The sequence below is a fragment of the Salvia hispanica genome, chromosome 3 (genome assembly GCF_023119035.1).
Source record: "Salvia hispanica cultivar TCC Black 2014 chromosome 3, UniMelb_Shisp_WGS_1.0, whole genome shotgun sequence".
Classification (NCBI taxonomy): domain Eukaryota; kingdom Viridiplantae; phylum Streptophyta; class Magnoliopsida; order Lamiales; family Lamiaceae; genus Salvia; species Salvia hispanica.
This window is the reverse complement of record NC_062967.1, coordinates 47,323,533-47,343,665: the sequence shown is the minus strand read 5'-3', so window position 1 is coordinate 47,343,665 and position 20,133 is coordinate 47,323,533. Positions and strand designations below refer to the sequence as shown.

Sequence of the window (20,133 nt, the reverse complement as noted above, 5' to 3'; positions counted from 1 at the left end):
CCAACTTCCATAGGGCTTTGGGGTTTGAGCTCCGATGGTGGTCCTTGCCTTTAAGAAAACGGGCATGGCCTCATTTCTCGTACTTGCTTAGTGTGCCCCGCCTCGTCTTAAATTTTAAACTTCATACCATTTCACTTTTTATAAAGAATTGGTTGCCGATTAATGTACATATATTCTTATCCAATGTACAATTCTACTTTTCAATATTTTGCATGATACAAATCTGATTTGCTTTCAATATTCAGTTAAATGAATCCTCCCCTCATTCAGAAAGATGATTCAGCATAAAATAAATGCAAAGGGAACTGTTTTCTCTCTTTCCATGAATAATTTGATTCGAGGTTGTTCCACAGTCCAAACTACCGACTCCCCACATATTTTTTCTTTTGCACCGCTTTTTCATCTATTATGGTTTTTCGATCTATTTGCAACCCACAAAATTAAATCAAGTGCAAAACAATCTCACATTTTGATGTGTAATGTGCATTTAGCAATATCTTTATAATAAATAATAAAATTGAAATGCAGAAAGTCACTAACCGAATTTTCAGACAGCATCATGAGCTGATTAAAAAGCGGAGTATAAATTTCAGGATGAACGAATAATATTTAACATAGGATCCCAATTTATTAAAAACGAATCATAATAATAATAATTAAAGAGGTGAAATAAATAATAGTGGGGGTCCATGATCCACAACATAAAACTAAATCTAGGGTAATAACAAGAAGAAGATGATTGAACATGTGCTTTAGACTTTAGTGCTTTTAGAGCTCATACCCTAGACAAAAAAAATACAGAGGAAAAAGCAGATTCAATGCTATCCTAAAGTAACAAAGGATCAATGCATCTTTCTCATTCCCATCACTCGAATAAATTTAGACGACCTTCCTAAATTCTTCATATCACTAATGAGGATGTCGCCTCAACCCCCCTTATGGGCTTACTCCACACTGCAACAGGAAGCTTTACACGTAAGCTTTTTTGTGTTCGAGTGAAGGAGAAGAAGAATATGACAATGGAATCTGCCTTTTCCTAATCCGAAGCTCCCTGTTCTTCCGTTTCAAGTTGTCTCTGTAGATTGATTCCCTTGGAATTATGATCAGAGATGAAATGATACTAAGGCTGAAACCATCAGGCACAAAATTGATAATGCCCCTTGGAAAGGAAGTCGCTCCTGCAGATTAAGCAGAGTACATCATCAGCAATCAACAGCAACTCTAATCCTCAGATTTTCTATCATAAATGATTATTAATAGCCATGGCATTGTAAAAGCAATATGTTGGATATCCCTTCATCTAGATGCTACTTTCCTATTTCGATGAACCAAGCGGCAATTCGCTATAACTTTAACTTTCAACCACATATATATACCAATTGGGTAAAAAGTAAACCATGTGGAGACTTTGCAAATAAGAGTATATCCATATGACCATATAATATAATGCTGAAACATTATCTGTTAGCCTAAACATTAACCATAAAGTGAGTATTTTTTGGTATCTACCTTTATGTCTCCATACAAATTTACCTACGTTAATTTTAAAGCATTTTGGTAAAGGGAACAAAACTACCCTCTCGCACATATACTATGCGCGAGAAGATTCATATTCTCAATAAGAAAGATTCAGCTTCAAAAGCAATACAACATGGTGGGAGGGATTTAGTGTGAGGAAAAATCATAAGGCTGTGACATCCAAGAAGAATAAGGCATGAAATAGTCTGATTTCGAATAAGCAGTCAAATATATATAGATGCATTTCTTGGTGATCTGTTCTATACCCTTCTAGTCATCTCCTAACTCAAATGAAATTACATCATTTCAGTAGATTTTACCCGTAAATCCAGTAGCACTAGAACGACAACCGGCTAATAGTTTTCTTCATTGCCACACTAGCCAAAAAAACCGAACACAGATTTCTAATATCCCGGACTTAATAGCTGGAATATAGACTATGCATAGCATTCTAAATTCTTTCTTCGGATCCTAAACAAGCTTCAACTGTCAAATGAGATCCTTCTTCCCTTCTTTTTCCTTAATAATGAAACTCCTAGCAATACAACTCGGTTTCGATGATATAATCATATACTGTGCTTGGTTCAATTCAACTCACTCCAATCACAACTGAGTTCAACGTTGTATTCGGTTTCTCATATCAAGAATTACAAAACCTCCCGCCACCATTTAATTCCTACTTCAATAAGCTAGAGATTTAATCTACAATCACCACAAATAATCAAAATGTTCCTATCCTTAGCAGTTAATGCAACAGCTGTAGCAATCTAAATCGCAGTAAAAGTGGAGAGAGAAAGAGAGAGACTGACCGCGTCGTCGGCAGTAATTGCCAAGTAGCCGTTGGAAGAGTTGTCGGCGCCCACCGGCGAGAACCCTGACAGCGCCGGGACGCCATCAGACACCGAAGAGTTGGTACTCACCAATCCCGTCGTATTGAACCCCAAATTATAAACCGGCGTGCCATCGGGCTTAAACAGCCCGAAATTCCTCTCGGAGGCCGGGCCGGGCTTCTGATTCTCATTAAACAAGGCGAAAACGTGCACATTCAAGTCCGCATTCGGCCTCATCGGCGTCCCCTTCTTCGCAGCCACCAGTTTCAGCAAATTCCCGTTGTACTTGCGCGCATTATCCGGCGTGGCCCCGGCCTCGTCGGCGTCCCCCTTCGACGGCCACCCCGTCTCCGAGATCTGGAGGCACACCTTCTTATACCCTAGCTTCTCGATGGCCGCGTAGGCCGCGTCGACCTGCGCGTGGAACATGTTGTCGTAGCGGAGGCCCGATCCCTGGTCCACCATCCCCGAGCCCGGCCCGAACAGCACGAAGTCGAGCGGCACCTGCTTCGGGTTCGATTTGTAGGCGAAGAAGGGGTAGGCGTTGACGAGGAAGGGAGATCCGACCTTGCTGTGGAAATCGAGGATGCAGGAGAGCTTCGGCGCCAGATCGCGGCGGAAGGCGCCGGCGGAGGGCGGGTAGGAGACGTCTAAGACGGCGAGGTTGTGCGCGGTGGAGACGGAGACCTGCTTGTCGAGGTTTAGCGAGACGAGGGCGGTGTGGATGGACTCCATGGCGGGGAGGAGGTTGGAGGAGAGGGCGGAGTCGTTGAGGGTGAGGACTTCGTTGCCGATGGCAATGCAGGTGATTTTGGTGGCGGGGAGGTAGCACTGGACGTTGGATTTGACCCAGGCGAGGGCCTGCTTGGGGTCGCGCATGCGGGCGAGGTACTCGTTGCCGAGGCCGACGATGAATTCGACGCCGGTGTTGGCGAAGGCTTTTAGGACGCGGGGATCGGCGTCGTAGAGCTTGACGCTGCGGGCGCCGATGGATTTGACGAGTGGGACCACGGATTCGGGGTGGGGGAGGTTGTTTGCGATCTGGCCGTAGTTGATTCCCAGCGGAGATGCCGCATTCAACAGCAATGCCGCTTCATAAATAAGTATGTGCAGTGTTAATTATACTACTTAATAATGTGAGCTTCAGAGAAATGAAGAAGCTAATTTTACCTGAGAAGAGGAAAATCGGGAGCGAGAAGGAGCGGCGGAGGGGATTTAGTAGCTCCATTGTTAGTGGTGGTGGCAATGGCGGTGGAGAGAGTGACGTTATTTTGACTGTTGAACCTTGTCTCTTTGAGTGAGTGTCTCTTAATAAAACCTCTTTTTTTTTAATTTCAAATAAAAGATAAAAGATTCTCTATTTTCTTACTTTTTCGAGTCAGGCTGCAATTTTTACTTTACTTTTATTGCATCATTTCTTTTGGGTTACCAATGTGTATGATTGACATCAATCAATCACAAATTAACCTCTTTTAATTTTTATGCCTAATTATTTCAACCACACGACAATGTAATAACTATCGCAGTTCAAATTACCCCATCCTAAAAATATTATTAACCCAGCATAAATTTTAAAAAATATTTCTCCCGTAGAAAAATAGGGTGAAAAAGTTAATAGTACGTGAATTTTATTTTTATATATTATAACTATAATAATATAAAAAAATAAATTAGTAAAATACAGGATTTATTATCAAAAGTAATAAAAATAAAATGAGACAATTAATAAAGGACGGAGCAAAAATGAAAATTGAGACACGTAATGGAGAACGAAGAGAGTATAATTGTAATTTAGAAAAAAAAATCTAATGAATATTGTCGAGTGGTATGAAATCGATCTTGTCCATAATTAAATGATTAGGATTTGATCTTTGATTTTGAATATGGAGTAATCTTAATTCCTTGTCTCATCTGATCAATTTTAAATGTTTAGACCAATTATCTCTGAGGTGTCTACAAATTAATACAAGAATAGTTACCGAATCTATTAGTACATACCCTTGACGAAAAAAAATATAATAAAAAAGGGTTAATAGCCGGACTTTAACATCAACTTTGAATGTTGTGAATGAAAAAAATACATGAATTTAGTGTTTTGTACTTTTTGTGTTGTACTTTTTGTGTACAAGTATTATGAAAAATGAAAAATCCAATCATATATGACATGTCCAGTGATAATTTTAAATGACGTGGATATGACATGAAAAAAATTATTATTCCATTAGAATAACAAGTTAACACATTAAACATGTCGTTTTGAAGATTAACTAGATGGAATTATTTGTATATAATGTGATTTCTAATTTTTATGTATTTTTTGATAAAATAATAAGTATTGTTTTACAGTCTTTTGACCACTTATATTAACACGATATCATTTTGGTTATTTTTTCACGCTACTTTGGATTAATTTGAGTGAAATATAATATTATAATAGATCGCCTACCTATGTAAAGACTTGAATTATTCTATGATTAAAGTATTTTTCGGAATTAACCCATTTTAAAATACGCTTGCAGTAGCTAGGAAGAAATTAAGGAAAACGAAAGTTTGGCAGAGACCGCAGTTAATAGACGCTAGAAATATCGATATGTAAGTTTTAAATTGGTCGGGCTTATTGATATGTGTTATAGCATGTGCTCTTGTTATAGAAGTCCATTATCTAACTCTTTCTTAATTCTATATATGATTATCATTCTTTATTGTCACAGAAGAATTTTATTCGATCTGCTAGCTAAGTAGTAAGCTAGATTACAATTGGAGGATGTAATAAAAAATACGTATATAGTGGTAGTATTTCTTAACTCTCATTTTTAACATTTTATTCTTTACACTTTACCTTATTTTGTCACATATATTTATAACAAAGTTAAACATATATAGTTCACCAATATTTACGTACACTACTACGATTCTATTTTCACTCACAAAACATGGTACTAGACTTTTTAAAAAATTTATGTAGTACTACCAACTACCAAGATATGCACTATTTTTGTGTGATGGATGGAAGAAGTATAACATTATTTCGAGCTTTATTTGTTACCTATTTAAGATGACTATATCCAAATATGTAAATTCAATTAATTCTATTTGTAAATTATACCAATTCAGGCTCATAAATTTTCAACATGAACTCATTTAGTAGGAGTACATTATTCAGTTTACAAATGGAGTAGCAAATAGTATGAATTGTACTAGTATTTCATACTATCAAGTATCAAGACTTGCTTGCCTAAGCCGTATTTAGTAAAAGTAAAGTTTATACACCTCAACTTGACTCGTATAATATAAATTAAAAAATTATGAGGGTATTTAATTGGTGGGTTTTATGTTGTATTGTCAGATGATTTTGTTTTGTGACGACGAAACGGATCCACTTTCACATGGTTGCCAAATATTTGAGCTTGTTTAGATTCTTTGCCTGCTTCACTATTATTTACCTCATTTGTTGTTCATCATACACTCCATATTTTATTTTCGCCATAAAATTTAACAACCATCAAAATTACAATCATTCCACCGTTTGGTCACAGAATAAGTTTGTTTTTCTTCAACAAGAAATTTTGGCAAATATTGATGAGTAGGATATTATGTACTGCATGTAGTAGTGTCATCCTAATACTCCAAAGAATCTGTTTTCCATTGTTTTTTGGTTTCTTTTTATAAAGGAGTAGTAAATTTTGGGATGTCATGATATTTGATGATAAAATAATAGGAAAAGAGGTGTCATTCCTTGACATTTTGGTGATACTTTCCTTGAATTTTGGTTGCTTGGCCTACAAATATCCTCTTTGCTGCATTCTTTTCCTCTCATACGCTCCAAAAATCCTCATGTCATCTTTACTGGATAATCATCAATTGGAGGGAACATATTACATATACAAGCCATAATTGAAATTAAATTGATTCTTGAGAAATAGAATCACTATGGTTGGTGATTACTGCGACTGTAGAAAGAGTGGATCCCAAATTTTTCCAGAAATGAGCCAAAGATTAATTACAAAAATTAAATAAAAATAAACGACAAAAGTTTTGTTGCACTCACCCGCCTTCTCCCACTGTCACCATGCACCGCAGCCTCCTTCCTATCCCTCCCAAGGTTGATCTATATTTGACTCAAAGTTGATTATTGGAATATACTACCTATTAGTTTTATGATAGTTCGAGAATTTAATTATACTATTAATTGTGATTGAATTCAACTTCATTTTTATTGCATAGTTTATGTAGGATTACTTCATTTCAAAATTGACCTGACATTTCACCACTAATATGAAATTATGTAAAATCAAATAGATGCACAGAATCAAGAGTCTGAAACTGATTTTGATTCCAACTCCAGTTGTTCCCACTTCCAGACGGTACTAATCGAAACCGTATATAAACAAATCTGTCAGCACCTCCAATTTACATATGACACTATTAAAATTTAAATTTTTCTAGGACATACCCCACACACTAGAATCTAACGGTCATAGTTTTCAAGAATTGGGTTCATGCTCTTTTGCCAATTCGCAACTTGTCACTAAAAGCCTATGCCGCGTGTAATCATCGACATGTGCTTTCAATAAAGAATATATATGCGACAGCTATTACAACTCACTAAAAAACATGGCCCATTTCCAGACTAGTTTGGTTGTGCTTATGCATCAAGGTCGGTGCTACCTCCAGGCTCCAATTATAATTCTAGCAATGTTGGTGCTCTACGTTTTCAAACCATTCCTATTATTCACCTTCACTTGAGCACCAAAAGAAACGAGACACAATCCTACGTTTCATTCAGATGCACAATACATTCCTCTCAATTACTACTAGTTTTGATGGGTTGCAACAAAAAAAAAAAAACAAATGTGAGTAATGACACCCAAGGTACATCAATTTCTAATCAGATCGGTGACAGCCTATCCACCAAATTGTGAACAATCAAGTGAATGAGAAGCAATAGGCATCAAATGGCAAGTAAGATTAAAATGAAAAAGTAAAGTTATAGTAGCAAAAACTCAAAGGGATACATTGGAAAACTATCATCCATGAGTAAATCAATCAAATTGGAAGAACCTACAATCCGTATAGAATGACATACTCAAACAACACAATTTCAACAACAAACTCATCTGTGGGCCGTCACCAAGGTCTCTATGAACCTCAATCCGTCGAATTTTGGAGCATAGCTTGCCTTCTCCATGGATTTTACCTTCATAAGCCAAACACAAATATAAATAACTAAATAAATTAGATTCATCGCCATCTCATCATGTTAGTCTATGAAGATTTTGGGGATTAAATTACCAATGCTATTGCCGTGCATACCAATTAAGCAACAAAATAATCAATAAAACAAACACAAAGTAATTCTGCGTAACAATTAAGCCACAATTTCATCTGCTATCCACATTCTCCAAAAATCACAATTTGTCAAGACACAAAGGGAAAAAAAAAAAAGATCTGCAGCGAAATATACGAAAAACATGGCGATTTTCTTTGTAAGCGAAAAACAAAGATTCGATCGTTTATTTTGGGATGAAGAATAAATACCGGGTCGGCGGTTGTAATGGCAGGGGAGGCGGCGGAAACGGAGGAGGAGAGAGCGAGGGACGAAGCTGCGATGAGCGACGCGGCGAGAGTAGAAGAGGCCTTCATCATCTCTTCGTCGCCGTAGATCTGCTGAGCAATGGTGGAAATCCGACGAACAGGCGCTCGCCGGATCTCGTGTTAAATATTGGGCCTTCCTCTCCGACTCCGAGTTTCGCACCTTTCCTTGATTAATAAACCTAGGTTTTGCTATTTTCAATTAAATATTTGGACGGTTGGACCCCGGATCTATTTTCCAAATTTGTTTCCCACCTTTCAAATTTTCCATTTTACATATATGTTTTTAAAAACAGAGATTATTTTCACGTTTATAGTTATAAAAAAATACTACTACTACTGTACAAGATTATATGGAAAAACTTTTTTGGTGCTTAATTATTTTTTGAAGGAATCATTTTTGGCAGATTTGTCAAAAACGTCGGCGTTCACATACAAAAAGGGGAAGTCAAATGTAAAATAAAGATTTGTCTAAATTGTCGGCTATTGATTAAATTTTGAAGTTTCAGTGGTTATATATTGTTTCTTAAATTTAAGTTCTATAAAGTACCTTATTAAATTAAAGATAATTTTTTAAAATTTTTAATATAATCTGAATGGAGCGTGATTAAATGAAAACTCTAAATATTGTACAAATTCAAAACTATAATTTGGACTATTGAAAAATATCACCAGATCAAAAAATAATATCAACAAGAAAATGTCAACAGAATTTCAACGGTAGTCGATGATTGATGCTGTGTTGATATTGTGTTGATACTGTGTTGACATTAAAATCTTGAAATTTTACGCTTATATTAAAATCTTGAAATTTTACGCTGTGTTGATATTGTATTGAAACTTGTTGAAGCTATATTGAGGAGTTTTGAGTTTGTACAATATATAAGTTTGCATTTTATCACTGCTCTAATCTGAATTGTATACGTAACATCTATTAATATACAAGAAGTTGTGCAATGTGGTCCAAATATGTGTCACCTTATTAACCCCAAATGCAGCCCAAGATCAAGCCCAATCCCAATCCCAGGCCATTTGAATTTTATTCTTTCATCAATATGTGTCACCTTATTAACCATCCTACTGCAAGTTGTCAAAATTTAACGCAATACGAGTCGATGCATTCTTATAGGAGAATTTAAACTTGATTGATTGACATTTGAACTTCGAATTAGATGCATTGAAGGATGCTCTCTTTTTATTTTTATTTGGTTTATGGTCTAATTTTTCTTTTAATAGAACGTGTTCCGGACTGTGGCGAATAGAATTGTCAATAAAAGTGAAGTAAGTAACTTTGTATATGAGTTTAAAATGAAACTCTTCTAGTAATAATAGTACTCTCTCCGTCCGCGATTAGGATTTCCGGTCACTTTTGCGCACCTATTTTATAAAAATGATAAAAAATAGTTAAAGTGAAGATATGGTAAAGTAAGAGAGAGAATAATGTTGAGAAGATTCTTCTCTTGCTTTACCATTTCTCCACTTTAACTATTTTTTATGATTTTTATAAAACGGATGTGCAAAATTGACCGGGATTCTTAATCGCGGACGGATGGAGTATTACTATATTATAGTATATACACTTCATGTAATTCTACTAGATCTCCTCTTTGAATTTTTGTTGAACAACGACTTATTTATAATAATAAATACTCCTACCTATTTATTTATTGGTGGACGATGATGGGTACACATCGCTTACATAGTTACATGTGACTACATGATTTTGTGTGCAAAACTTAGTAAAATCATTTTTTCCTACCTAAAGAAAAGGTAATACATCATGCACGTTGTGTTTGTTGCACAAAATCTCGTATAAATAAATCATTTCCACTGATACTGGCCAAAGCCAGTTACATAAATTTTATCATAGTGAGATAAGTGCACTATGTTACTAACAGCTTCAAATTCCAAAGCAAATAAATGTTTCCTTGTAGTAGTATTTTATAGTAGTAATAATAAGTAGTATATTTAAATTTATATTCGTCGTGGCACCACCTTTAGCGTACATTCCATGTGCTATTGCTGACTTGCTGTTTATATAGGAGTCTTTCGTTGAGGGATTTTATATTTTTCCAAAGTTATCTGCTAAAAATGGGGCCTTGCAGTTGAACTTATCCTTTTATTTTTCACAATCTTTTCTTTCCTTATATATTTGAAAGTTCCAAGTTCAGTTTATTCCGAGGAAGGAAGTGGTCAGTTAGACTTAGAGCACATGATCTCGGTAATACTTAATGAAACCTGACAATCAAATGCATATGCATAAGGGCACGGTCACACTAGATGTGTTGATCAGTCTAGAATCCACTTGAAACTAGCTAGAATTGAAGCAAACGCTGTAATTGGAAATTAAATTAAATTACAATAGAACCCTCTCATTTCTTGGCGCAATGACGGTTTGGATTCCAGCATCTCCTAGGTCACCAACTATGATAAGTACTATATTGAGAAAATATGAAACAACTCAACAACCATATTTGGGATAGGCTTGAGACTCGTGTAAAATTGAAAAATGGAGTCGAAGAGTGAAGAGTGTAAATACAAGAGTTACGATTTGAGACTTCAGAGAAAACAAATGATTACATGTTTGATAAATTAGTAATACCAAGATAGAGAATTATATATGGACATTTCTAATTGTTTGATATCATAGTTAAGCTTAACTCAAAGCCCAATATAAGACCAGGACCCTATCTAATCTTACCAAAATTATAACATTAACCTTGTTTATGTATCTCACCAATTTGTCAAGTTAAGCCATGTTATTTAATATACAATACAAATTTAGATAATTTCTTTTCTATCAAACAACAACGGAAAAAAATCATATCTTTGAAACCCGTATTTCTTATCTTGTTTTACATATCTTCTCATATCTCATCTTTTGTATCAAACGAGTCCACAATTTGAGAGAACGCAAGAGTTGCGCTAGAGCATCTTCAAGGGGAGAAGGTATATAGAAAAGGTATATTATCTATATACCTCATCAAAAAGTAAAATATACCCTTTCAAAAAGAAATATACTCCAAAGGAAAATGGTATATAGAAAGGTAAATGATTTTTTAAACATAAAATAATAGTACAAAATGCATTAAAAAATATAAATTGTGATACCTTTTCAAATACCTTCTTCCTTAGAGAATGATTTTTTTATGAAAAGAAGGCAAATATGATAGTTATAAGATTTTACCTCTTCATTGATGGGGAGGTAAAGACCTCTTAAAAATGAAAAAAGATATAATACTTTAAAAAAACTTTTCAACTCATAAAACGTCAAATTCTACGTAGAAAATGCTTGTCTCTTTTTTTTACCGAAACCAAGCCGGTGGAATCGATATATTGGTTTCGGTTTAGTTGTGGGACAGTGGGACATTGGTTATGGTTTGGAACCAAAATTTCCCGCCTGGTCGAATTAGCGTTTAATTGTAGATGTATTGGGACATGGGTAAATGGTAATGGCTCAAAAATCAAAATCCCTGATACATTGGTTTTGGTTTAATTTGGTACATTGGCTAAAGCATGTATTCAGTTAAAGGTGCATGAGGGCCCACGAAATTGCTGGCGTATCCATTAAGGTTTGATTGTATGCGCTATAAATACAAGTACACAAACTCAAACCTCAAATTTGCTACAACTCTGCAAAAAAGCAAAAAAAATTGTGCGAGAATTTGGTAGTAGTATTAGTAAATAGTTGATCGAAAAAGAAAAGAGGTGTGAAAATGAACTATTCAATAATGAGTTCGTTCGAAGCGGCATGCGCAGAGATGTTGGGATGGTCAAGTTCAACCAAACCATCTTCATCTTCATCTTCATCTTCTCCTCCAACTCCAATTCCAAAGACTGGCGGTCAACCAAAGCTGGGCGGAGCTGCAGTAGGTCGTTTTGCACCGGAGTTTGACGGACTCAACTGCTTCGAAACTCTCATATCATCCACACCATCAACTGAGTAGGTCACCTAAAATACTCTATATTTCATTCATACACTTGTAAAATAGGAGTATCAATCTCATGATTCTCATCTCTGTTGTGATTGTGAATATCATATAACTATGTTGCAGTTGAGTATTCGTTAAAAATATACTATTATTATCTTAATTTTGTGTTGTGTAATGTTTCTTGGTTTTACTTACATTTATATACATGAGATGAGACATGGGCAACAATTCTACTACACGCTCAAAGTGCCTCAAACGCATACAGAGCACTAATTAAGTTCAAGTTACGTATAAGATCCTCATACTGTAATTACTAATTAATTATTGGATGACTGTTGATGCCTTGAAGGTGGATGACACATTTTAATACAAAACTATTAAAAATATGGGAAGATAGAAAAAAAAATAGAATATTAGAAAATTTTTATAATATCCTTGATTTGCTAACGAGTTTGGGATTGCAAAGTGATAAAGAAGGGGAGGCACAAGTACCAAACCAAGCCATATAGCAACAGAAGAGGCAACCTCTATAGCTCTATTCTCCCTCTCTCGGAACGGCAATTAGCGGCTCTTGGACATAAGGATAAGACTTCTTTCTCTACTCGAATAAATAATAACTTTAAATAAATGATCCAGCGGCTGATTTGAATGACCATCGACAAGATCAATTTCTGCAAAATCCATACAAATATGTGAATGCAAGAGACAGCGAGAGACTTCAAAATTAAATAACTGAAAACTATGTACTCCACTACTCTCTATTTCTTTCATTGGAAACATTACATATATTTTTATTAAACTTATTAGATCAAAAACTTGGAAATTGAACAACGGTTCAAAATCATAACCGGGACCCCAACGTTAAGGAGTAATGCAGGCCCTCGAGCAGAAACATGAAAATATATGTTTGATTGAAGCGTCCACAACACATGCATGATGAACATAAGTAGTAGATTCTATTCATATCATCTGTCAACAAAATGATCATATATTGGGATATTAATGAATTATAGGGATAATATCATCACTACATGAAGATATAGGAAATAAAAAAGAATGGAATCTGCCTCTTTATTTCGCAGCTACAAATTTTCAGCCAATGCCAATTCCTTGTGTGGATTTTGCTTACTAAACCTCAACCCAACAGAGAGGAATGTGTATCCGTCATAACCTCTGACCCGTTCTTGCAAACTTTCTTGCAACCCCGAAAATAACAGCTTTCGTCAAAAGGCCTCTGTCAAGGGAGCAAGCGAGGGCGATGGCTCCACCAATGACAAGACCCTTTGAGATGCCTCTGCGCGATGGCTTCTCTGTGGCAACTACATCTTTGGCCTCTGATGCACTAGTGCTTACGCTCTCCTGGCCTTCCAATGCGTCCACATCAACTTTAGCGTTTATTTGAGCCATTGTTGCAGAGCGCGAGAGTGGTGCTCCAGATGCCCTGTGCTTCTGGTATGCACGCAGGCCAGGGTCGATTTTCTTGACAGCCCCCCACATCCCTTGCCGGATACCAAGTTTTGCAATCTCCCATGGTATCCCCATGTCTTCGTAATGGAACAGTAGAACCTCACACGCAGTCGACCGACCATCTCTCTTTGATTCAGCTGAATTCACCGAAAGGGAATTGTCATCAGATTTTTCAAACTCAGCCAAACAAATAAATATCTAATTCAAAGTTTTCTTGCCAGAAGATCTCTCATGTAACGGAAGCTGTTTCATTATTATTTAGTCCAACCAAGTAGATAAAAAATAAATTATGGAAAACTTATGAATGCGAATTGAGAGATGTCATCCTCAGATATTCCTATTCAGTAATATCATAGCACTTTAATCATTTAATACAGAAACACCAAAATAAAGAAAAGAAACTAACACACTTTTGTTTACAGAATAAAGATCAGTCTGCAGTTAGCTTATTTAGATAGCAACATTACAACAAGGTGAGTAACATTACTAAAACAAAGAAAAATCAGTACCTGCACGAATGCACCAACTAGAATAGTACAGATCAACTCTTCTTGGTTTGTTGCGACGAGGAATGGAGGACCGTGGCACACCCTATATCATGAAACAAGAATATTAGCAAGACTGCCAATGAAAATGAATTGAATGATAAAGAGTAATAAAATTTGTTTTCTAGCCTTCAATTCATCAACCGGGATGTACAATGTCATAGATACAACTATATCAATTGAATGATAAGAGTAATAAATTTTCTTTTCTAGCCTTCAATTCATCAACCGGGATGTACAATGTCATAAATACAACTATGCCAAGGGGTTCATTATAACGGACTAGCCTAACAAGCAATATACTAGAATAACCCTAATCAAATTGACAAATGAGGCTGGTGTAAATTAACCTATATGCTTGAAAATTTCTGAATTCATAGAGCTGCAAGAAACTAAGCAATACAAATTTACAAACTAGGAATCAGAAAAAATATTTAGAAAGTTATGTTATGCCAACTCTACAAATTCAAGACTAGAATTAACAGAATGGAAGTATATCCATCAACTACAAGCACCAAGATGTCAATTTCTCCTCTTACCTTTGTTATACAGTAATAGTTTCCTCCAGACTGCCAAATTCGACGGCCAATGATGTACTCTCTGTCACTACAAAAGAAGGGAAACTGGACGCCAACAAAAATAACACGATCAGCATTTTCACAACACAATCAGAGCACAAAAATTCGCACGAAGGGAAACAGCCCCCTACCTTGCGTACCCACTGAACCACCATTGTTCCGGTAGTGGGGCATTCCTCGAGAGTTTCAGATTGTATAAGCATATCATCCCATTTCGCTCTGAATTCATCGTCCCAGAAGAAATCTTTCAGCATTTCAGGGGTGGCATCTTCGTAAATAGTTCTACTACGATATTGTGGAGGTCCAGTCTATAAGCAGAAAATGCAATAATTATAATCCAAAAACACCCTATGCAACATCAATTCATGATCAAAATGTACAGTATCATCTAGAAAATGAAATAGTATATATGCATACCTCAAGATCTCTTCTCCAAGCTTGATAGCTCATATTGGGGGTGGACCTATCCATCATTTGGATCCAAACAGGACCACCATCTTTTTCCTCAACTAGCCTGTGAAAATGCTTGAGATCATCCTCATTCACAGCACTCGTTTTCTCAGTCTCCAACTTTGACGAACTAACCACACATAAATTCAACTTATTAAGGGATAGATAAAAACAACAGGGCAAACCCTAGAGTATCCCAATTGACTCAAATAAGCCAGTCAATCAATCAAATGCTGAATTATCAATCAAATTCCGCTAAAGAAAAGTCAAAATTCACCTGTATTCAAAGCACGGAACCGAAGACTCAGATGAGTTACCACCCTCAAGCGAGAAATGCCGCTTCAACGAGCTCAAGCTCGGGATTGAACCAACGAATTGCGACAGCGCCGCCGCCGATTTCTTCAATTCTCCGTCGTTTGCAACGGCGGAATCAAGAAATCCCACACTGAGACTATTAGCCCACTTGGGCTTCCACGCCCAGCCCAGCAAAACGCCGACGACGATCGCCGCCCAGATGGGCGTCGCCAACGCCATTAGCTCAAGCACCACATCCCCAATTGTAGGCTTTTGCAAAATCTCAAGAAAAGCAGAAACCATCGCCATAGAAGTAGGAAAGCAGCAGAAACCCTCGATTCAATCGGCTATAGATTTAGCCTTTCAGCTCAGCGATGAGTCGAGGGTTGGAGGAGAAGATTGAGTTGGCCCCCAATTCACCCAAATGCAAAGAGGGGGCAAATTTAGACCCAAAAAGATCGAAAGAGAAGAAAGGTAAGTGGATAACGAGTAGTAATTTATAACAAGAAACAATTTTTATTAAATTAATGGTAGTTAAGATGCCAAAATCCTTCGGAAAAGGATAAGGATGCGAGTGCAGAGAGGCGTTTCTGAGATTGCTGTAGGCCCGCTGGTATTGTACTTCACAAGAATCCCAATCGCAGCTTTTGTAATCTTCTCCAAGTCACCAAATAGCCGCACAAAATTCTCAGAAATTTAGCATTTATGGAAAAAGAAATGTAATAATTTGAGGCGGGTGAGAGAGATGATGATGGAAGAGGACTGTTTTGGTGAAATGGTAGTTGCTTTTAATATGTTGTTTTTGAAGCTTAGATAGAGAAAGAGACTGATAAGAATATTGATTGTGGTGCTGGTTGAATTGAATATATATAGTGAAATTGGTGGTAAAAGCGTATTGATGTGTTCTCATTTTACACGTTTGAGGAATTTTGATTTATGTTTGACTAAATTGTGAGCGAGTAGTGCACTAGTTTTTATTCACCGTCCATTTTCACGTGTTAGATCTATTCATTAATCTATGTACTGATTTTATTTGGATTGATTAATCTACACTGTTAATCGATTAATTAATCATATAATTATTGCTGCAACGTCGAAAAAAGGATCCAAAAATTCGATTTCTTATGTCAAGTCATGATTTATACGGAAGTTCAGCAATCTAGGGTTGCATTATAATTTAAGATTTAGAGTAATTTTAAAATTAATAGCTAACCGGATTGAAAATTGATCGTATTAAAAATTTGCATTATAACCCTAAATATTCGGGTTTGAAGCTTATCCAATGGACTAAAAGGATAAATACCAAATATGAAAATTAATTTGTTTACTCTATTATCTATTTCTAAAGTTTAAAGATATTATTTACTATGTTAAGTATAAATGCAAATTCGATTAAGTACTAGTATAAAACTTTTTAGAAAACATGACATTACATAAAAATAACGGTTTATTAATCTTGAATTGTAACATATAAGAAAAAATTATGATGAATATTTGCATATTAAAATATTTAATTTAATATTTGGATGAATAAAATAAAAGTACATTTTTAATAACTTTTAAAGCTTGCTATAAAATTGAAAATATTTATTATTGTGAAACTTGTTTATTTATCTATCATTATATATTAATAAAAACTATTGTATATATACTAAAATTTGGATGGTTAATTTTTTGTAGTTATTCTTTTTTTTTATATCTAAATCACTATTAAAGTTTGAATTAATTGCCAAACAAAGTAAAGAATAGACAATAATTGCATCGTAGATCACTCCATCAAGATTTGGGTCGGGGCTAATCGGATTAGATATGTTATTGGGCTATAAATTCCAACTCTAACTCTATAGTCTATAAATCTTGTGGGAACATTTTTTAAAATATTATAATAAATTAAATATAAAAAATAAAATAAGTAACACAAAAATTAGATTAAGCGAAAATGATGCTTATTGATTGTACTCAAATAAAATACTATTATGTATTATACCCAAATAAAGTAGAGTAAAGGTCAAAACTGGTCCTAAACATATGATCATTTTACGATTTTGGTCCTAAACTTTATCTTTTTGATTTTTTGGTCCTGCACATTTCAAATCGGATCACAATTGGTCCTCCGTTAACGATTCCGTTCAAAACTAACGGTCAATGGGTTTAATCTCAATTTTGACTAAATTAGACTTTTAATTTTGATTTTTTAATCCCTAATTATATCCTTAATTATTTTAATAAATTATCATTTAAAATATAAAATAAATAATATTAAAAAAAATTAAAATAGAATGGGTTATTAAAAAACATGGCTGAGTTGAATTTATGAAATAATCCCCTAGAATTTGTTTTACGACAATTTACAACAATGTAGACAGTTTCTCTACTCTCTTCCTCAGGTTCTGGATGTAAAATGGGGGAAAAGGTTCATGAGTTAAAAAAAATAGAAGGGGGTCGAAGGCAGATTGATGGCTATTATCCATGGCGAAGTCTCCGGCGGAGAGATTTGAGGGGGTGAGAGCGTTCCACGGTGCACCGGCGTGGAGGAGGGCTCTGACCACTTCCGAGAAGCCATTCTTGGCGGCAGCGGCGTGAGGCCTTCAATGTCGAAGTAGGTAACATCAGCTCCAGATGCAATCAGAGAATTCACTCGCTCGAGCTCGCCGACATTCCGCCGCCGCCTTAAACCCTTTCAGTTTCAGGAAGAGGGGTTGGTTTTAATATTATTTGTTTTATATTTTAAAATAATTAGCGAATTAATTAGGGAGTCTAAAATCAGAATTTAAAGTCTAATTTGATCAAAATCGGGATTAAACTCGTTGACCATTAGTTTTAAACGGAACTATTAACGGATGACCAATTGTGATCCGATTTGAAATGTGTATGACCAAAAAATCAAAAAGATAAAGTTTAGGACCAAAATCGTAAAATGATCATATGTTCAGGATCAATTTTGGCCTTTACTCAATAGAGTATGTTGCATAATAAGTAGTTATTTATTGTTTGTTGGATGAAAGGAGTATGTAGAGATCAAACATTTTTTTTTTTGGATCTATTAACGAAAATTAATTTGCACTACAAATTTGAAATATTATAGGACTTGACGTTTGCAACGAATTAAATGTTTTTTTTTGTAGGTTGTGTGTGGACGGAAACATGTACTAGGAGTACATAACAATGTCCTTTAATATTTCTTCATATCTAATGATCAATAATACATAATGTTAAATTGTTAATGACCACAAGTTTTTACGTTCGAAGTCAAAGTTGGAGCCTAACCATTACTAAAGTCCATGGATCATAATAACATTTTGTATTTTCTTTGGTAATTAAATTTATTTTATTTAATGCTTAAATTCTTAATCAATAAAGTTACATTGAGACAGAGTAGTTGGATATACAAAAATTCAGTTTATTACAGATTAATATAGTATTTCGGTGGTGGGTCTAATTCTCTTATAAGAAAATAATTACTTTTACATCCTACTTGCAAACTACAATAAAAATTGTCAACACGAGTATATAGTATAATACCATTTGAAAGTGCAATGTGCTCTGATTTAATATTGTTAGGGAGACAGTTCAAACTTCAAACCTACTCGGTTGCATCGTTCAAGCCTCTCGATATTTCGTAGAAAGAGCACATGAGTTCGACTATGAAGAAAGTAGGGTGATGGATTAAAATATTAGGGCTTAATCAATTATATATATATAGTACTCCATTTGGTTGGTTTAATAATTATAAAACCGGATAATCTAATCCCCTCCCTTAGTTATGAGTGATAAAAAAACCCTTACGGATCCAAGTTTTATAAAAAAATTATAGTACTCCATCCGTCCAGTTTTATAGTCACATTTTGCCATAAAAGTCTGTCTCATATTTATAGTTACATTTAGAATTTTCCATATTTGGACATAAAATTTTACCCCATTATTCACTAAAATTACACCCAAATGTCATTATCAACATAAAAATAAACCAAAATAAAAATAAAAAAACCAAAAAAATCAAAAAGGGACCCACCTTCAACGAACTGACTTCATTTATTACACACTCCATTATCTCACTTCATTTATTACACACTCCACCATCTCACTTCATTAATTACACACTTCACCAATTCCTTAAAACTCGTGTCATAACTAAATGTGACTATAAATCTGTGGGACGGAGGGAGTACTACCTAACTTTATTTTCATTCTCATAAAATTTATGATGGTTTTTCACTTTGATAGTTTGCATAAAAGAAAAATGAATGGGATGTGTAAATGTGGGGTCTTGGGGTTGGGGATACATATACATATGTGAGCTTGTTAACCGATCTTGTTCGCAAACTTTCAATCAAGCTAGTACATGAGCCTTTAATCGAGGTCCAAAAATGGGTTGATCAAGACTACATTTTGAATGAACATTTAGGAGTTTTCAATTCGAGCTCGAAGATATTTACTCAACCAAATTGTCTGGCCTCTTACTAGAAAAGCCACGATCTACCTAAATCATTTTATTAGTCGTACTGTTGGACACTAGCTATCAACAAATATTGAAAAACCAATTGTTATAGATTCTAGAATCAAAATTTCCAACATGAAATGCATAGTATTATTATACACGATAGCATTTATGAAAGATAAATATTTAAATTTATCTCTCTGTCCCTATAAAAGAAAATTATGTCACTTTCTTTTGGTACTCGTTTTGAAAAAATCGAAATAAATAGTTAAAGTGAATAAATAGTAAAGTAAAAGCGATAATAATACTCCTTCTGTCCCGCTTTAGGAGTCTCGATTGAGTCGGACACATGTTTTAAGAAAAAAGTGTTTGAGTGTGTAATAAATAAATATTGTAATGGATGTTGAGACCCACTTTTAATTGAGTGTCCAATAAATAAATGTTATAGTGGATGTTGGGACCCACTTTTAACATTTTTTTTATTAGTTG

The 20,133-nt window shown here is 35.1% G+C and overlaps 2 protein-coding genes and 1 long non-coding RNA gene across 3 annotated transcripts; all 3 read right to left on the bottom strand.

The window, feature by feature from the left end:
- Positions 1 to 647: 647 nt before the first annotated feature.
- LOC125214005 (glucan endo-1,3-beta-glucosidase 11-like) lies at positions 648 to 3,660 on the bottom strand. The gene is made up of 3 exons (XM_048114839.1): positions 3,519 to 3,660; positions 2,328 to 3,439; positions 648 to 1,178 (listed from the first exon to the last, which is right to left on the bottom strand). Exons 1-3 carry the CDS (start codon positions 3,574 to 3,576, stop codon positions 1,104 to 1,106), a joined length of 1,245 nt encoding a protein of 414 aa, XP_047970796.1. The 5' UTR covers positions 3,577 to 3,660; the 3' UTR covers positions 648 to 1,103.
- Positions 3,661 to 6,055: 2,395 nt separating this feature from the next.
- Positions 6,056 to 8,189, bottom strand: LOC125214006. Its single transcript, XR_007175046.1, has 3 exons — positions 7,887 to 8,189; positions 6,397 to 7,545; positions 6,056 to 6,194 (listed from the first exon to the last, which is right to left on the bottom strand). It is a non-coding gene; the product is annotated as an uncharacterized LOC125214006 (long non-coding RNA).
- Positions 8,190 to 12,842: 4,653 nt separating this feature from the next.
- Positions 12,843 to 16,030, bottom strand: LOC125212927. The gene is made up of 6 exons (XM_048113229.1): positions 15,190 to 16,030; positions 14,880 to 15,042; positions 14,594 to 14,770; positions 14,424 to 14,507; positions 13,849 to 13,930; positions 12,843 to 13,476 (listed from the first exon to the last, which is right to left on the bottom strand). The coding sequence occupies exons 1-6, from the start codon at positions 15,513 to 15,515 to the stop codon at positions 13,037 to 13,039; spliced, it is 1,272 nt and encodes a 423-aa protein (XP_047969186.1). The 5' UTR covers positions 15,516 to 16,030; the 3' UTR covers positions 12,843 to 13,036.
- Positions 16,031 to 20,133: the final 4,103 nt, after the last annotated feature.